Consider the following 17,774-nt stretch of genomic DNA (forward strand, 5'->3'; position numbering starts at 1 on the left):
GGAAAAGGGAGAACACGTCATCGCCTATGCATCCCGTCTGCTTCAAGGAGCTGAAAAAACATATGCTGTTTCAGAGAAGGAATGCCTCGCGGTTGTCTGGGCGGTTGAGAAGTGGCGACAGTACCTAGAAGGGAAACCCTTTGAAGTTCTGATTGATCATGCCGCACTCACTTGGGTATTCAACCATCCTCGTCCAACATCAAGACTTACTAGGTGGGCTATCCGACTCCAGGGATTTGACTTTACTGTGAGATACCGAAAAGGGAGATGTAATGTTGTGCCTGATTCGTTGTCCCGTGCATTGCCTGAGGGAGAGCCACTGGGAAGTGTTGCGGTATGCCAGGCAAAGGATGTGAATGGAGACTTACCGATCAACTGGGAAGAACTTGGTCGAAGCCAAAAAAGTGATCAATCATTGCAGCCTCTGTGGGATGAAGCAAAGCTTAACCCTATTGACCCCCAACGTATCCATTATGTTGTACAGAACAGCTTTCTGTTCAGATGTGTCCCTGGAAGTCAAAAGGGTCATACTTTGCAAGTAGTCATCCCAAAGGATCTCCGGCAGCAATTTCTCCAGTTTGCGCATGACAATCCTTTAAGTGGGCATCTTGGACGCATGAAAACATTGCGGAGACTACTCAACGTGGGGTACTGGCCAGAAATCCAGCGAGATGTATGGGATCACTGCAAACAATGCCAAACCTGTCAGCAATACAAGCCACGTATATCCAAGCTTTCTGGAACCCTTCAATCCACTCCGGTAAAAGAACCCGGATATAAACTCAGCAAAAAAAGAAACGTCCTCTGACTTTCAACTGTTTTTACTTTCAGTAAACTTAATGTGTGTAAATATTTGTATGAACACTAAAAGAGTCAACACCATAAGACATAAACTAAAAATGTTTCACAGACATGTGACTAACAGAAATAGAATAATGTGTCCCTGAATGAAGGGAGGCTCAAAATCAAAAGTACCAATCAGTATCTGGTGTGGCCACCAGCTGCTTGAAGTACTGCAGTGCATCTCCTCCTCATGGACTGGACCAGATTTGTCAGTTCTTGCTGTGAGATGTTACCCCACTCTTCCACCAAGGCACTTGCAAGTTCCTGGACATTTCTGGGGGGAATGGCCCTAGCCCTCACCCTGCGATCCAACAGGTCCCAGACGTGCTCAATGGGATTGAGATCCGGGCTCTTCACTGGCCATGGCAGCACACTGACATTGCTGTCATGCAGAAACTCACGCACAGAACGAGCAGTATGGCTGGTGGCATTGTCCTGCTGGAGGATCATGTCCGGATGAGCATGCATAAAGGGTACCACATGAGGGAGGAGGATGTCTTACCTGTACCGCAAGGCATTGAGATTGCCTGCAATGACAACAAGCTCAGTCCGATGGTGATGTGATATACCGCCCCAGACCATGACGGACCTCCCACCTCCAAATCGATCCCGCTCCAGGATACAGGCCTCGGTGTAACGCTCATTCCTTCGACGATAAACACGAATCCGTCCATCACCCCTGGCGAGACAAAACCGTGACTCATCAGTGAAGAGCACTTTTTGCCACTCCTGTCTGGTCCAGCAAAGGTGGGTTTGTGCCCATAGGCGGCATTGTTGCTGGTGATGTCTGGTAAGGACCTGCCTTACAACAGGCCTACAAGCCCTCAGTCCAGCCTCTCTCAGCCTATTGCGGACAGTCTGAGCACTGATGGAGGGATTGTGTGTTCCTGGTGTGACTCGGGCAGTTGTTGTGGCCATCCTGTACCTGTCACACAGGTGTGATATTCGGATGTACCGATCCTGTGCAGGTGTTGTTACACGTGGTCTTCCACTGCGAGGATGATCAGCTGTCCTTCCTGTCTCCCTGTAGCGCTGTCTTAGGCGTCTAACAGTGCGGACGTGGCAATTTATTGCCCTGGCCACATCAGCAGTCCTCATGCCTCCCTGCAGCATGCCTAATGCACGTTCACCCTGGCAGGGACCCTGGGCATCTTTCTTTGGGTGTTTTTCACAGTCGGTAGACAAGTCTCTTTAGTGTCCTGCATTTTTAGAACTGTGACCTTAAATGCCTACTCTCTGTAAGCTGTTAAGGTCTTAACGACCATTCCACAGGTGCATGTTAAATTAATTGATTATGGTTAATTGAACATGCATGGAAAACATTGTTTAAACCCTTTACAATGAAGATCTGTAAAGTTATTTGGATTTTTACAACATTATTGTTGAAATACACAGTCCTGAAAAAGGGATGTTTCTTTTTTTGCTGAGTTTATGATAGGCATTGATCTTATGGGACCATTTCCAAGGAGCACGAAGTTGAATGAGTATTTATTGGTTTCTGTGGATTACTGTAGCAAGTGGGTCGAGGTGTTCCCTTTGCGGTCAGCAAAGACACCTTTGATAACTAACATCCTTATCAAAGATATCTTTACCCGTTGGGGGGTACCTACGTATTTGGTATCAGACCGAGAACCACAATTTACCTCACAACTTCTGAACGCTACCTGCAGACAATGGGGTGCCATTCAAAAACTTACCACTGCATACCATCCGCAGACTAACCTGACAGAAAGGGTAAACAAAACTCTCAAGACTATGATTGCCTCCTATGTCAAGGACAATCATCGGAATTGGGACCAATGGATCCATGAGTTCAGGTTTACAATCAATTCAGCTTGGCAGGAGAGTACGAAGTATACCCCAGCGGAAATCGCTCTGGGACGCAAGTTGAAAGGACCCCTTGAACTATTTCAATATCGTTCGCCTGATCCTGACCAATCTGCGTATGAAGTTGTTGAACGTCAGCAAGCACTTCTGGAGAGAGTAAAGGAGAATGTTGTGAGAGCCCAAAGCAGACAACAGAGGTACTACAACCTGAAGAGGCGGCAAGAGACCTTCCAGGAAGGGGAACTCGTCTGGGTTCGTACTCACCCGTTGTCTCATGCAAAGGATGCCTTTATGGCCAAACTAGCTCCTAAGTGGCATGGGCCAGCCAAAGTCTTGAAACAGTTGAATAACGTAAACTACAGAGTTGAGCTGTCAACCGAACCTAAACAAGTTGAGACATACCATGTAGAAAATCTGAAAAGGTTTTACGGCCAGGTCAGGCCTTCTTCAGAGAGGGGGGGTGTGTAACAGTTCTAGTAAACTGTTACCTGTCTCCTATGTTGAATGCAAGTTGTAATTTCACTCCCTGCCATTAGAGGGCAATAGGGAGCCATTATCTGGGAGATCTCTCCAGGCCAGATAGTTAAAGGAAGAGGGAAGTGTGAGTTAGGAATACCTGTTAGCTGAGAGCACATGCTCTTTCCATGCTTTCATTTGGAAAACCCTGTTGAGGAACATCTGTGTTCAATATCTCAATGTGAGTTGATTTATTTGTTTCTTTAACATTAACCCCCTGAGGTCGGAGGTATCGCCGGCGATACCAGCTCGCTTTTTTTTAATCAGTGTAAAAGAAACTCATAAATACTCAGTTGACTTTGATTTTCCATAGGAGTTTCATACATCAATCGATTCTGTTAAATGTGTATTATTTTTGTGTATACTCACAATAAAAACAAAGTGTTGTGCTTTTTGCCAAATAAAGAAAAATAAACACGAAGCGAGTTCTGCCTTCTCTCTGCCAGTGAAGTCCATTCTGAAACGCGTCCGAAAATGAACAATAACTCAGCGAATACTCAGTCAAACAGGCATACAGACACACAGGCATGAAGCTTGAATTCTCTTCTTTTAAATGAAGTAATTTATATAAAAAACAAATATTCTCATCTTGTGAAATCTGTGTTAAAAGAGAGCGATTCCAGTCGAGCTCATCTCAGCTCATTACGTTATAATCGGCCCCGCCCACGGAGAGCGCGCGCTATTCAAACGCAAATGACTGAGACGATCCCATACAAACTGTGAACGCCCCCATATCAGCTCGAGAAAACACAAGTTTATTCAGATGATAAGTGTAGTTGTCTACACTGTCTCGCAGCGCTGTGAGGAATAATAATAATGGAAAACGTACCTCAGAAGTGCTGGTATTTCGAGGAGCAACAGATGGAATACTGTAGTAAGTTTTTTTTCATTCTCAAGTAGGCTAAATCGCGTTTCTGTGTGAATGAATGAACGGCAGCGATGCGCTGTTTACCACAACTGAAATGTGTTGAAATAAAATGTATTTGTATAAGCAACGTATTAAATTGCAAATTAACATTTATATTCCTTATAATAAAAACGAAAGACCTATGTTACAGACAAATGAAAGACAACATTTCGTTGATTAGTTTTGGATAGATTACACATTTTTACTGTAAAATATCTGCCACCTCAAATAAGCTTTTGTTTGCCAATTTTTGCTAATATGTTAAATATAGTATGTTTTGTCAATGTAGGCTATATTCGAAGTAATGAATCCTTAACTTTGAAATATATATGATAAAATGTATACTTTAGTTTTTACAAAGAAAGATTACACTTCGATTGTTGTTGTAATTGTAACCTTTTTAATAAAAAAATATATTTACAAGGTAGATGTAAACAAATTTTAAAAGGTAAATATAAGCCTTTTCTTTAAATAATTTTTATTGTGTTTTATTATTGACAAATTTGGGGAGAGGATACATATTCCAAAACTGAAAATACAGTATGAGAATTAACTGCACAATTACTAGACATGTTTTCCTTGGATATTATACAATTTGCAAGCAAAATTTGTGCAAAAAAAAAAATAAAAAAAATTGAAATGCTTCCAACTGTGAATCAATTTGGTAGAATATATATATATATATATATATATATATATATATATATATATATATATATTGCTCTTGCATTCTTTCTTGTGGCTATAGGTGACACACCTGAATGAATGGCTCATTAAGTATGCGGGCCCCATTGTCTCCTCAGGTGTGAATCACTACATATGCATGATGCTGTTGAATGGTTGTCGCCCCTTGCGCATATTGTCTTTACAAACAAAAAGTGTTTTACAAGATTTAAATCAATGTATTGTGTTATGTGAATGATAAGGGCAGGATGATTTTCACATCATTTTGAAGAAAAAACTCTAGGCAATGACATCAATTAGTCAAAAGTCTTATTGTCACATATTTAGTATGTGTTTTGTGGCCTTATTTCAGAAACTTTAGTTTTTAGTTTTTTTCAATAACCATGCATAAACATTATTCTCTCAAAAATACAAACATGTACATGCATGTTGCTCACATATTATGGTAGCCCTGTTTGTGCTAAATAGAGTGTAATTATACCTTTGCCATTAATATGTTTATAAGCAACTGAAAAAAGCACAAATGTCAGGGCATGTCAGAACATCTCAAGGACCCCAAAAACCACTCAGACCCCAGAGGGTTAACAAAGGTTTATAATGCGAAAGTATTTTGCATGTTGAACCTCATGTTGTATTGTTTGTTTTATTTTAATCAGAGGGTTTTGGTATCTGCTTGATATTGAGGGCTTCTCAACTGGTTCAAGTTCTTTGTGTTATTGTCTTCAACGTGGAAGTATATCCGAACTCCTGAACGAAAAGACACTTTTTCCTTGGATTAACCCTTGATTGAACAAATGTGGATGATGTTATTTTAACATCTTAAACATCTACAATGGTGTGATGGACCAAGGACATTTGTGGTAACTCTGGACTTTAATATTGGGTGTACATTTATAAGATTTTACTTCCAAATGCTCTGCCTCATGTAATTTTGTCAAGACATTTTGTATGATCTAAAAATGTATACTGTACTTAAGGGAAATATAACTGTTGGTAAATGGTGATTGATCCCTCCTCATTTATTTATGTGACCCTTGACTTTAGTGTTACACGTTCTTCTTCATGCAAATGCTTTTAAACCATGCAAGCGTGAAAAGACAAAAGAGAGCGCGCTGCCTGTGAATGTCCTTTCACACTCAGGGCGCACAGATAGACGCGCGCCAGAATCGAGTTCTCTTTCGCGCTTGAACGAATAATAATACACAATTATGCCAAAATGTCCGTTTTGTTGAGTATCCTCATAAGAGCAGTCTTAAATGAGTTAAAGTCCTAAAGGAACGTAAAGAGTTGTGAGAAAATGGGACGCGTGCTCCACGTGTGCAGCCGTGACAGCAGAATCAAAGAAACACATGCAGGTAACAGAGAAAATCACTCACTACTCTTGACTAAAGAACGCTTGTAGCTTTAAGGATTCATCTATATTTCATTTATAATTTATGCAGTGAAGACTGTTAAGTATTTGATAACTGTATTCAATTTCTGTGTATTTTCTACCTGTTAGGTAGAAAGGGCACAGTTAAATATGACATTTATTTTGGACTTATGTGAGGATTGTTTTAAGTTCACTTTAATTAACAGTTGTTATATTTATTAATTTGAAGATTAAAGGACAAGTTCGGTATTTTACACTTAAAGCCCTGTTTTCAGATAGTTTCTGATGAAATACAATGGTTAAGATTGAAATTTGGACAAATGCTGCTGTCCCGAGAATTTTAGGTTTTTGTGGTAGCACCCCCCCACCTATCCAACGGTTGCATAGGTGCACTGGAAAAATCGTTCGTTTACAAAGACGTGAAACTCACCGAGTGGTCAGGAGTGTTCACTGATTTGCTCACACAAAAATCGCTGCAAAAGATGCTTTCAAACAGGTGTTTTACCATTCGTTGTAAAACTGTGGACCTATTTTTCCAAACGCCTCACAGCCGTACATTCTTCCGTTGAGAGCTTGAATAATAGACTCTCCAGCCCAGTTGGTGGTGATAATGCACCTTTGCCAATTGCAAGCAAACCACTGGCCTTTCATTGAATACACAGAAGAAGCAGAAGAAGAAGCGGCGGAGTAATACCGTAAAGGTGCTGCGGTCTCACAGCACGTCCTATATAAGTCAATGGAGTTGGACAAAAACTACGATAAAACCTGTTGGAAAGCATCTTTTGCAGCGATTTTTGTGTGAGCATATCAGTGAACACCCCTGACCACTCGGTGAGTTTCACGTCTTTGTAAACGAAAGTTTAATGCGTTTTAGGAAGGATTATTCCAGTGCACCTATGCAACCATTGTGGAGGTGGGGGGGTGTTAACACAAAAACCTAAAATTCTCGGGACAGCAGCATTTGTCCAAAGTTCAATCTTAACCATTGTATTTCATCAGAAACCATCTGAAAACAGGGCTTTAAGTGTAAAATACCGAACTTGTCCTTTAACTGTGAAATGATTACATAAAAAAAAAAAATGTAAACAAGCTATCTTGTGCAATTATAACAAAATGATCCCCATATAAAAACACAAATACACAGTAAACAAACATTTAGGTGAGATTTGAAATGGTAATTGAACAATGTTTATATATTAATAAAAGCCATAATCAAATATGTCATCATATAAAGTGATCTCTTCAGAAGAAATTCTTAGACTTTCAACGGAGGGACACATTTTTCAATATTACAAATATCTATATGACAGTAGTTCATTCTTCCCTGCGGTTCTTCCCTGTGGTATTGAAAATTGATCCATTTCAAGGTATCATATCAAAGTAGTATCGTGACAACAGTAGTGTAGTGTGCCACAAATTTGTGAAAAAATTTCAAAGGGTGCCGTGACTGATAAAAGGTTGGGAAACACTGTTCTGGACCATACCAGAGCATTTACTAGTTGCCATATACACCAGGAAAGACCAATTTATTAATCATTATTCATTAATGTTAATAAGCATTTCAATAAAAAAAAAAAAAAATAGCATTTATATTTCTGTATTGTGTTATATTTTTATATTAGTAAGTGCTGTTAAAAATTGCTCTGTGCATAATGAGCTGGTGGGTTTATGGTGTGATTTGTTGTGGACCGGTTGTGGTGGGCCGCTCTGTGCCAGAAAGTCCAGTGCCACTTTTTATAATATAATATAATATAATATAATATAATATAATATAATATAATATAATACCTGTAACTGGAGCCATACACTGAAGTCCACATCCATTGTTGCAGCATTTCTCATTGTTGGCACAGTCACTGTCATCGGCACACGACACGAAACGTATCCGGGCACACTTTCCTGGTTTATATCTTCTGCTTGGACACACTCCTGGCTGGGGCAGACTGGGCATCTGGTTCACCTGGCCTTTTCCCGGTGTGCCGTACAACTTGGTTTGGTCCATTGCTACATAAATATATATAAAGAACGAATTATAGAAAATGTACATAGCCTATCTTTCCGTCAGCCCAGACGAATGGCCCACTTGTGTCAAAAATTTTGCGTGCTCAGTCTCAGTGCAGCGGCTCATCAATGTCGAAATGTTTGATAGCCAATCAAATCGAAGAAGGCTGGATTTACGGTCCACAGAATCCGAGCAGCGCAACACTTTTTAATGCTTGAAGAATCTGAGCTGAGGTATTAAGATAAGCAGCTGAACACGGCGAGACAATACATCATCATTTGCCAAATGCTTGCGATAAAAAAATTAATTTAAAAAAAGTTAAACGACCAACATTAATTGGATGTAAACTACTACTGGCCATCTCATGCTTATGTTATTTGTCACTAATGCACAAAGAAACATTACAGTTTTCAGCATATCAGAGTAGTGATGCACCGAAATGAAAATTCTGGGCCGAAACCGAAAATTTAGGCTGCACTTGGCCGAAAACCGAAACTGAAGCCGAAAATGGCTTCTTTTAAAAACGATTTATATTTAAATTGCTTGAAAATGGATCTGAAATGAAAAATCACAATATAATAATCAAACTTTTATTAACAGTTACATAACAAAACATAAAATATTTTTAATTATAAATATAAATAATAATACCAAATAATATTATTCTTCAAGTTTTATGTTCCATCAAATAATATCGTTTTTTAAAAGTTGTGCAAAAAAAATCCACAATTTAGGAGATTTTTGCAGAACAAATGTTACATATTGCAACTTTGGTGTCCTCTCGTATAGGGCTGTCACTTTTGTGAAAAAATCCTGTTTGATTTTTGAGACATAAGTGTTCATTGAATCGTTAATTCAACACCAAATATAGGCAAATCCACGGACAACTAAACAGGCATTAGGACGAACGTAAAGAGGGCGCTTGAGACGGTGCTGACTTTCGGTGCACCCCTATATCAGAGTCAGACAGAAGATAAGAGTGAATGTATGTATCTGTTTCCAGGCTTTCTTCAGTAATTTCACTTGTCTAAGAAAATAATAAAACTCAAAATATTATTCTCAAACTTACACTGGAGCAGGCTAAATCTGACGACTTTCACTTTAAGTCCATGATTAGGAAAGTGTCAGCCTATTTAAAATATTATTTGGTAATTGGTTCACATTGTTTTATATATAGCTATCTACACTGGTGGTCAAAAGTTTGAAATAATTAAGAATTTTTTATGTTTTTGAAAGAAGGTTGAATTTATTTGATCAAAAACAGCTACAGTCTGAAGCCTATTTTTGATCAAATAAATTCACCCTTACAGTAAAAATATTGTGAAATATTATTACAATATAAAATATCTGTTTTCTATGTGAATATAGTAAACTGTAATTTATTCCAGTGATCAAAGCTGAATTTTCAGCATCATTACTTCATTACTCCAGTCTTCAGTGTCGCAGGATCCTTCAAAAATCATTCTGATATGATGATTTGCTGCTCAATTATTATCAGTTATTATTTGTGCTCAATTATTAATAATGGTTATTTTTATTTGGAATGCCGAAAAATGTATTTGCGTATTTATATTTTTGTGGAAACTGTGTATCAATGATTTCAACATTGATAATAATCAGACATGTTTCTTGAGCATTGAATCAGCATATTAGAATAATTTCTGAAGGATCATGAGACACTGAAGACTGAAGTAATGATGTATCAATCTCTGATGTCTCTAATAACAACAAATTACGCACACAAATTTATAATAAAAATGCAAATCGTACGTTTTCCATGTCCGGTTATGTCCGTGCTGTCAACGGTAACGCATGCGATTCATGTTTTTCAGTTCAACGCGTTATTAACGCAATTCATGCAGCATCTGTTTTTTCTGTCATCCTTTGGCTGGCGTTACATTATATGATCACGTTCTTCTTCATGCAAATGCTTTTAAACCATGCAAGCGTGAAAAGACAAAAGAGAGGCATTCACTGCCTGTGAATGTCCTTTCACTCTCAGGGCGCACAGATAGACACGCACCAGAATCGAGTTCTCTTTCGCGCTTGAACGAATAATAACACACAATTATGCCAAAATGTCAGTTTTGTTGAGTATCCTCATAAGAGCAGTCTTAAATTAGTTAAATAAAGTCCTAAAGGAACGTAAAGAGTTGTGAGAAAATGGGACGCGTGCTCCACATGTGCAGCTGTGACAGCAGAATCAAAGAACACATGCAGGTAACAGAGAAAATCACTCACTGCTCTTGACTAAAAAACGCTTGTAGCGTTAAAAAGGATTAACCTATATTTAATTTATAATTTATGCAGTGAAGACAGTTAAGTATTTGATAAATGTATTCGATTTCTGTGTATTTCCTACCTGTCAGGTAGGAAGGGCACAGTTAAATATGACATTTATTATGGACCTATGTGAGGATTGTTTTAAGTTCACTTTAATTAACAGTTGTTATATTTTTTGGAGCCAAATAAATGTTCAAATTGATAGCTTTCAATTATACTGTAGTGTTGAATGGCGATAATTAATGTTTAAAATTGAAAATAAATAAGTAGCAGTATTGGTATCAGTGATACTGGCCTTCATTCATAAAAAGATGCCATTAAACAATTATTTAAAATATACTGTCTTTATGTTGTTTCTACATTAATTTGAAGATTAACTGTGAAATGATTACATAAAAAATATATATGAAAAATATATAAATATAGCTGCGAGCAGCGATGATGGGCCCAAGCCGGTGGTACCGCCACCCCGGTGCCTTTAGCTACCCTAAAGGCACCGGGGTGGCGGTGCCACCGGCTTGGGCCCGTCATCGCTGCTCGCAGCTATATATATGTATGTGTGTGTGTGTGTGTGTGTGTGTGTATATATTTATACACACACACACACACACACACACACACACACACACACATTTTAAAGGACAAGACACAGAGAATTTTACTTTACTTTTACTAATTAAAAAAAAAATTATTAAAAAAATTACTAGGGAATCACTAAAACGAGAGAATTATTCAGATTTTATGATACACTAAAAATATTCCACAACAAATCCTTTAAATTTAATGATATTCAGAACAGAACAAGAATAAAAAAATAAATATAAACAAGCCAAAACGAAATAAAATAAAAATAAAAACGAAAGTAAGCAGGGTTGGGCTCACGTATCTCTCTCATTAGAATCAAAATTTTTCAATATTTGCGATGTATTTGGATGCTAAACTATTCTTTATTATAGGCTTTGTACTTCACTCACATTCCAATATCGACGGAAAAAATCATCCTCTTCACACGCGCAAAAATTTGCTTGGAAACATCACAGTGTAGCGGTGCTTACTGTGAATGGTACAAATTGTACTACTGACTATTTAAACAGAGCAGTGTAATTTTTATATGTTAGGTTGACTTTTATTATTATATTTTATTAAGGCTATAATGAACAGGCTGCGATGTCAAGATTGCAATGCTGGAATGTGTGTTTGTGTGTGGCGCGGGCGCGATTGAACAGTGGAGACATAAAACATACTCCGTCATTTTGTTCATACAGGACATCATTCAAACTGCAAAGTGTTAACTTATATTTGTGTACACTCACAATAAAACACAACATTGTGCTTTTGTAAAATCAATTCAAGCAATCCAGCTATTCAAGCTATTATGGGTTGTTTGAAAAACGCATGCTGTGGAATTTGATGTACTCCTCCTAGGAAATTCATCAGATCCCCACCAAACTCGGTGTGCATAAAGTCAAGACATTGAGGATGCTAAATTGCAGACGGATTTTTGATATCTCGAACGGTTTGGCCGTGGCGAGGAAACAAACTGACCCCAAAAAACAAAAACTCTACAGATGGTACTCACCCAGAATAATACCGTTCCCGCGGCGGTAAATTGCGGGTGTGTATTTGCAGCCTCTTACCGCTAAGAGGCGCTACAATCACAGACTTTGCAAAGTGTCAGTTTATTCTCTCATTCTCTCTATTGCATAATCTGCCGCCGCGGCTCATTGAGAGCAATTGAAAGCTGGTAGCAAATCAATTCAAATGAAACATTGAACGAATTCATAATCACAATACTGAAATTACTGAAATTAAATTGAATAAATTGAATAATGAAAAAAAATTCAACATAAAACATTGCAATAGAAAAATATTAGGCCACATCGATGAGGCTTTGTAAGAGCAGACATTAGTTTAACAGTATTCAGACGATAGCTCTGTGGTCAATGCAACAACACGAGCCTCTCGGAGCTTCAAGCGATCTGAGATCGAATCTCTGTGTAGCCGACAGCGTGTATGTTTTTCCGTTCTTGATGCTTATATCTGTTTATTAAAGGCAAGCATCTTGTTTAATTATCAATTGTACATTACAACATAAATTTGCTACATTCCAGTTGAGCCGATGCAAAGACGACATCTGATGAAGGAAGACTGTCAGCCACCAGAAAATGAAGATGATCGTCTTTAATCTGCTAAATTATTATTATTTTTATTTTTTTGTGTGTGAATCATTCACGAAATTCAGATGACTGACAGTGGCCATAGCAACAGAAGACATTTTTCAAAACAGATAGAAAAAATCAGAAAAATACTTACAATAGGCTACAGTATTGCTTTCAATTCATAAACAATGAAAATAACAATAAGCAAAAAATAAACAATGAAAATGTAAAATTAAAGTTTGAAAACCCATTGCACATTTCAATAGCCTAAATAAAGTGTCGGGAGAGTTTATTTATTTAAAACAGGGTTGCATCGAGTTTAGAGTTTATTCCCTTCGCGATGCAAAATAAGAAACACAGAATCTTAATCTTGCAACATTTTAAATTTCTATTGTCAAAGAAATTGCAGCTAAGTTAAAAAATTAAAACGGTACAAAACGAAAATAGTTCAAAGCATCATAAATTAAGAACAGGCGTTTTTCTTTGCCTCTCTCTCGCGCTGGATCTTTTAGTAGCCTAAGTTTCTTTTGTCTCCCTCACTGCGCGCGCCGGGTCTTTCTCGAAATTAAACATTTCAGGGTAAAAACACACCATACAGCTGATAATACTGTAGCCTATGTCGCTGCGTGTCATCCACACAAATCACGAAAGAAAAAACTGTAACAAATAGTCTTTGTTGCTTCAAAGATACAGCATGCCTTGCTGAATTCACCTTACAATAAAGTGAGGTTGATCGCGAATTAAAGAGCTCTGTATCTGCTAAATTGAAATTGTGTGTGGAAAACCTTTATACAATCAATAAAACTACAATATTTATAGTTTAATAAGATATAGGGCCTACATATGGACTTTTGGAGATTTTGAGATTTATCCTTAAAAGAATTTTGCCTTTGCCTGCTCATCAGGCTGGCTATCCGACACTCTCCATATGAAAGACGGAACATTAACACCTATTCGGGTTGGTCCTGCTCCTGCACCCCCACGATAAAGCAATTGCTTCTCCAAACCCCCCCACAGGCTATCTGAGTTGGCAAAACAAAACAAAGTATTTGCCATTCACACTTAACCCTCTGAGGTCGGCAAACGCGCCCCCGCGTTTTGCTGGATTTTCTTCACATTGTAGTACAATAAACTTAAATTACTCCGTCATTTATGGTTATACAGAAAAAAGAAATATAAAAAAAGAATCTGTGATATTTCTACTTTTGTATGTGTCCACTTACAATCAAATCAAAACACTGTGCTTTTGTAAAATAAAGAAAATAAACAGGGTGTGCGTTCTGCCTCTCCGTCGCGGTGAACTTTTTTTTCTTGACACGTCTTTAAACTGAAACAAAACTCAGCGAATACTTGTCACACATTTATGAGCCATATACCTTTATACACATTTAAGTGTGTACTTTTAAATGATCGGATTCAAACTGAAAACAAATATTCTCTGTTTAAGTAATTTGTATAAAACCAACAGGATGTCCAGTATCTCAAACGCTTGCTAATTACTTTTAATTCGACCACGCCCACTCGCGCAAAAGTGATTCACATGCAAATCGTCCACATGGAACGCGAACGCCCTCGTTACCTCAAACACAAAACACCAAAAAACTTCACAAGTCTCTGCTTTTCGTCGAGTTTGGAAGACACGTCTGAGCTTACATTGGATTTACCCCCAGAAGAAGAAGAACGCGATTTGAAGACAAGAAAGATGTAAGGTAAGAAATTCTTACTTATTAGTTTATGGTATTGTTGCATAAACTTCACATTGCAGTTGAACTGTTGCTAGATATATGGTGAATATTATACTATTTAGACCCGTGTTTACTGTTAAATACTGTTTGTGGATATCTGCTCAAACATAGATATGTATAACCATAATGTTTAATATTTTGGAGCGCGCTGTGGGTTTGAATGTATCATATTTTGGAGCGCGCTGTGCGTTTGAATGTATCATATTTTGGAGCGCGCTGTGGGTTTGAATGTGTCATATTTTGGAGCGCGCTGTGGGTTTGAATGTATCATATTTTGGGGCTAGTGTTGTCAAAAATATCGATATTTCGATAAATATCAATACTGAAATATCTGAACGGTACCAATACTAATTTCCTGAAGTATCGCTACTAGCCGAGCTGTCACTTTCACTTCTCTCCAAAGGCGCGTTGACAAACACCACACGCGCACTCGTCTCATTCGCTCTGGTTAAATAGCAAAAGTGAATTGAATGGGGCCGATCACACTTGACGCGTTTTTTGCAGTGAGAGGCGCCTATTTTCAATTGGTTTCCAGCGAGCGTTCTGTGCGCTGTTTATTCACCTGCTGCGCCTCGCGGGCCTTCCGTTTTAGTGATGAAAGCTAGTTGCTTGAACGCCCGGAGAGTGCGATGATGGAGGATAAACTTGTGGTGCTCTCGCGGGTTACCAGGAGCTTAACGACTTCACGAACCGTCACTACCACAATGTTAACAGAAAGTAAATAAATGTTAATAAAAGGCTGATTTGACGTTTACTTGACTGACAGGACAGCTGTTTCAGTGGTTGCCGAGCAACATAACAAACGCAGCGCACTGCTCGTTCTGTGTGATCGGGGCAGTGCTGTGTGCCTCGCGTTTTCGAACCTGAAAAACGCGTTAGGTGTGATCGGGGCCTAATATAGCTAAGCACCTGAAAGACCGACACCGGGATCTATATAAATAATTTCGAGAGGTTGGTAACTCTTCTCATTTTAACATTTCTGAAACATTAACCAAGATGGCCTAGTATTGTTGTTGATATGAGTGTGTGTTGTCTCGTTTTTTCACCGTAATTCTTAAAGTTAATATAATCTGACTGCGAAATCTTAGACAAGTAACGTTAAATATTTTAACTGTGGTCAAATGTAAATTAACTTGTGCTTATTTAACTTTATTAAAAAATTTGTATTTAATTCTGCAATTTGCCTTCATATCTTATCATCAATTTGATTACACAGATACTAATTAAACTAAACTGAGCTATTGAATGACATCTTTGAATTCAATAATGAAATGCCTTTAACTGAAAATTTAATGTTTTATCTTATTATTATACATTACTGACACTCTATCCTCCAATTTGATACTGTTAAGTGCTTTGACACAATCTGTATTGTTAAAAGCACTAATAACATTGTTTTCGCGTGTAATGCACACACGTTTGCGTTTAAATCTGTTCATCAAATAACGTTAATGTATTAACCAGCATTAATGCTTTTGAACAAGTGCACTACTTCAGGACATTTTTGTTCATGTAAAATATACCTCATTGTCATGTTCTAGACTTGTTATATTTAGCTTAAAAAAAATTAAAAAAACTTAATATTGTGGCAGTTTTTTTCTCCGTGGTATCGAAAATGGTATCGGATATCGATATTTTTCAAGGTATCGTATCGAAGTTAGAAATTCTAGTATCGTGACAACACTATTTGGGGCGATTGCGTTTGAAAGGAAAAATGCACCAAACATTAGGCTTTATGTTTTTACTATTATCTCATTTCATATCATCATAACAAATGGAAACATTTGAAGTAACATAAGATAATCAATATATTTTTCTCTAGCATTGTTACTGAAATCTTTTGGAAGATTTATAGGCTGCTATAGGTTATTGTTATAATTATTTTATGCAGTACTGCACATGCCTACAAGGCACAACAAACATGGTGTTCATTATATTATATATTGTTGGAAACATTTGTGTGTGTGTGTATTCTGTGAATTTTAAAAAGCAATTTTAACCAGAAAAATCTAAAATGTATTCCCAAAATCGTGCAGGCCTAGTTTCTCTTGATACCAGTATGTTCACTTTTTTTCTTTTCTTTCAGGGACCAGATGCCACTGAGTCCTGCTCTGAGTCTCTGTACATGAACATGGTAAAGTGAAAATCAAACACCTTGGAAATGAAAGGTATGTACAATGTTTTTAGGAATGGCACAAAGGTCTCTGTCTTTGGATCATTGTTTTCAATGTGCTCTTTTGTCATTTGTTGTGTATTTTTGGATTATGTTGTGTTGTAAATAAATCCAAACAATCTAAAAGCCATTCTTTTTTAAATCTCCTCATTCTTTGTGCAAGGTTGCTCTGAATGACAGGGCCTGATCGCTCCTAATAGGGCAGTTAGGGGAGTGTCTTTGTCTTTCTCAGGTGTTGAAGGCTTACATATTCATGAGATGATCACGCCTCTTCGCATATGGCTCTTCACACAAAACACGTCTTAGAAATTTTAAATCAATATATTGTCTTATCTGAATGAGCAGTCAGGGTGATTTTCACATAGTTTTGGAGCAAATATTCTAGGCTACGTGATACAATTTTCAAAAGTCTTGTGAAGAAATAATCAGTATGGGTTTCATGGCCTTATTTCAGTGACAATTTTTTTGGGTATTATCACAAACCACGCATAAATGTCATTATCTCAAAACTACAAACTTTTACATACATGCTGCTGATAAATTATTGTAGCAGAGTTTGTGCTAAATACAGTGTAATAAGACTTTAGCCATGACAATGTCACAAGTAACAGAAATAAGCACAAATGTCAGAGCATGTCAGAACACCTCCAGGGCCAGAAAACAGCTCAGACCTCAGAGGGTTAAATCGCTATTCTAGACATTAGCAATAGGCTATTCAAGTGTTGATAATGAAGGAATTAAATAATTTAGGCTATGTAGTAATATTTCTGTCATAAATGTTTATTACTAAATATTTAATAGGCCTATTTCAATAATTGAAGAATTAAAACGCTACTTCAGTTTGGGCCAGCTTTTTCCAACAAGCAAAACAATCTTCAAACGCATGTTCATTTGTTGTCATGAACAAAATGTTCAACTCAATATTAAATTCCACATGGATCTTTGAATCCTTACAACCAGGGTGCGATTTGTGAATAAAGTTTATTTTTTATTCAAATAAATCTCGAACCACAGCTTCGTGCTGCTGTTAAACTAAATAACATTTATAGAATAATTATGAACTTAAATGAAACAATATCGCAACATTGAAAAATACATGTATTTGATCTGTTTTTACAATTTAATTTGGGGCAATTTAGCCTACATTTAATTAGAGCGAGATTTTCACCCTTTCCTTGTCCTTTCCTTATTGGGAAGCATTCACATGATAGCTAAACATTTTTGAGTAGATCATCTGTACCTCGTTTCATATGGATTACATAA

At 37.5% G+C, this 17,774-nt stretch overlaps 1 protein-coding gene and 1 long non-coding RNA gene across 2 annotated transcripts in view; one reads left to right on the plus strand and one right to left on the minus strand.

The window, feature by feature from the left end:
* The window catches only part of LOC309481286 (uncharacterized protein), a gene marked incomplete at its 5' end in the record, with an annotated part of 159,103 nt that overhangs the window by 68,354 nt on the left and 72,975 nt on the right, over positions 1 to 17,774 (minus strand). The window contains one exon of the mRNA XM_082146155.1: positions 7,938 to 8,153. Coding sequence (XP_082002281.1) covers positions 7,938 to 8,153 — 216 coding nt within the window. The remainder of the gene's footprint in view (positions 1 to 7,937; positions 8,154 to 17,774) is intronic.
* On the plus strand, positions 3,259 to 5,779 carry LOC309481227. Its single transcript, XR_014199953.1, has 2 exons — positions 3,259 to 3,367; positions 5,434 to 5,779. It is a non-coding gene; the product is annotated as an uncharacterized lncRNA (long non-coding RNA).

Source organism: Leuciscus leuciscus (assembly GCF_965113295.1).
Source record: "Leuciscus leuciscus genome assembly, chromosome: 18".
In the NCBI taxonomy this organism is placed as follows: Eukaryota; Metazoa; Chordata; class Actinopteri; order Cypriniformes; family Leuciscidae; genus Leuciscus; species Leuciscus leuciscus.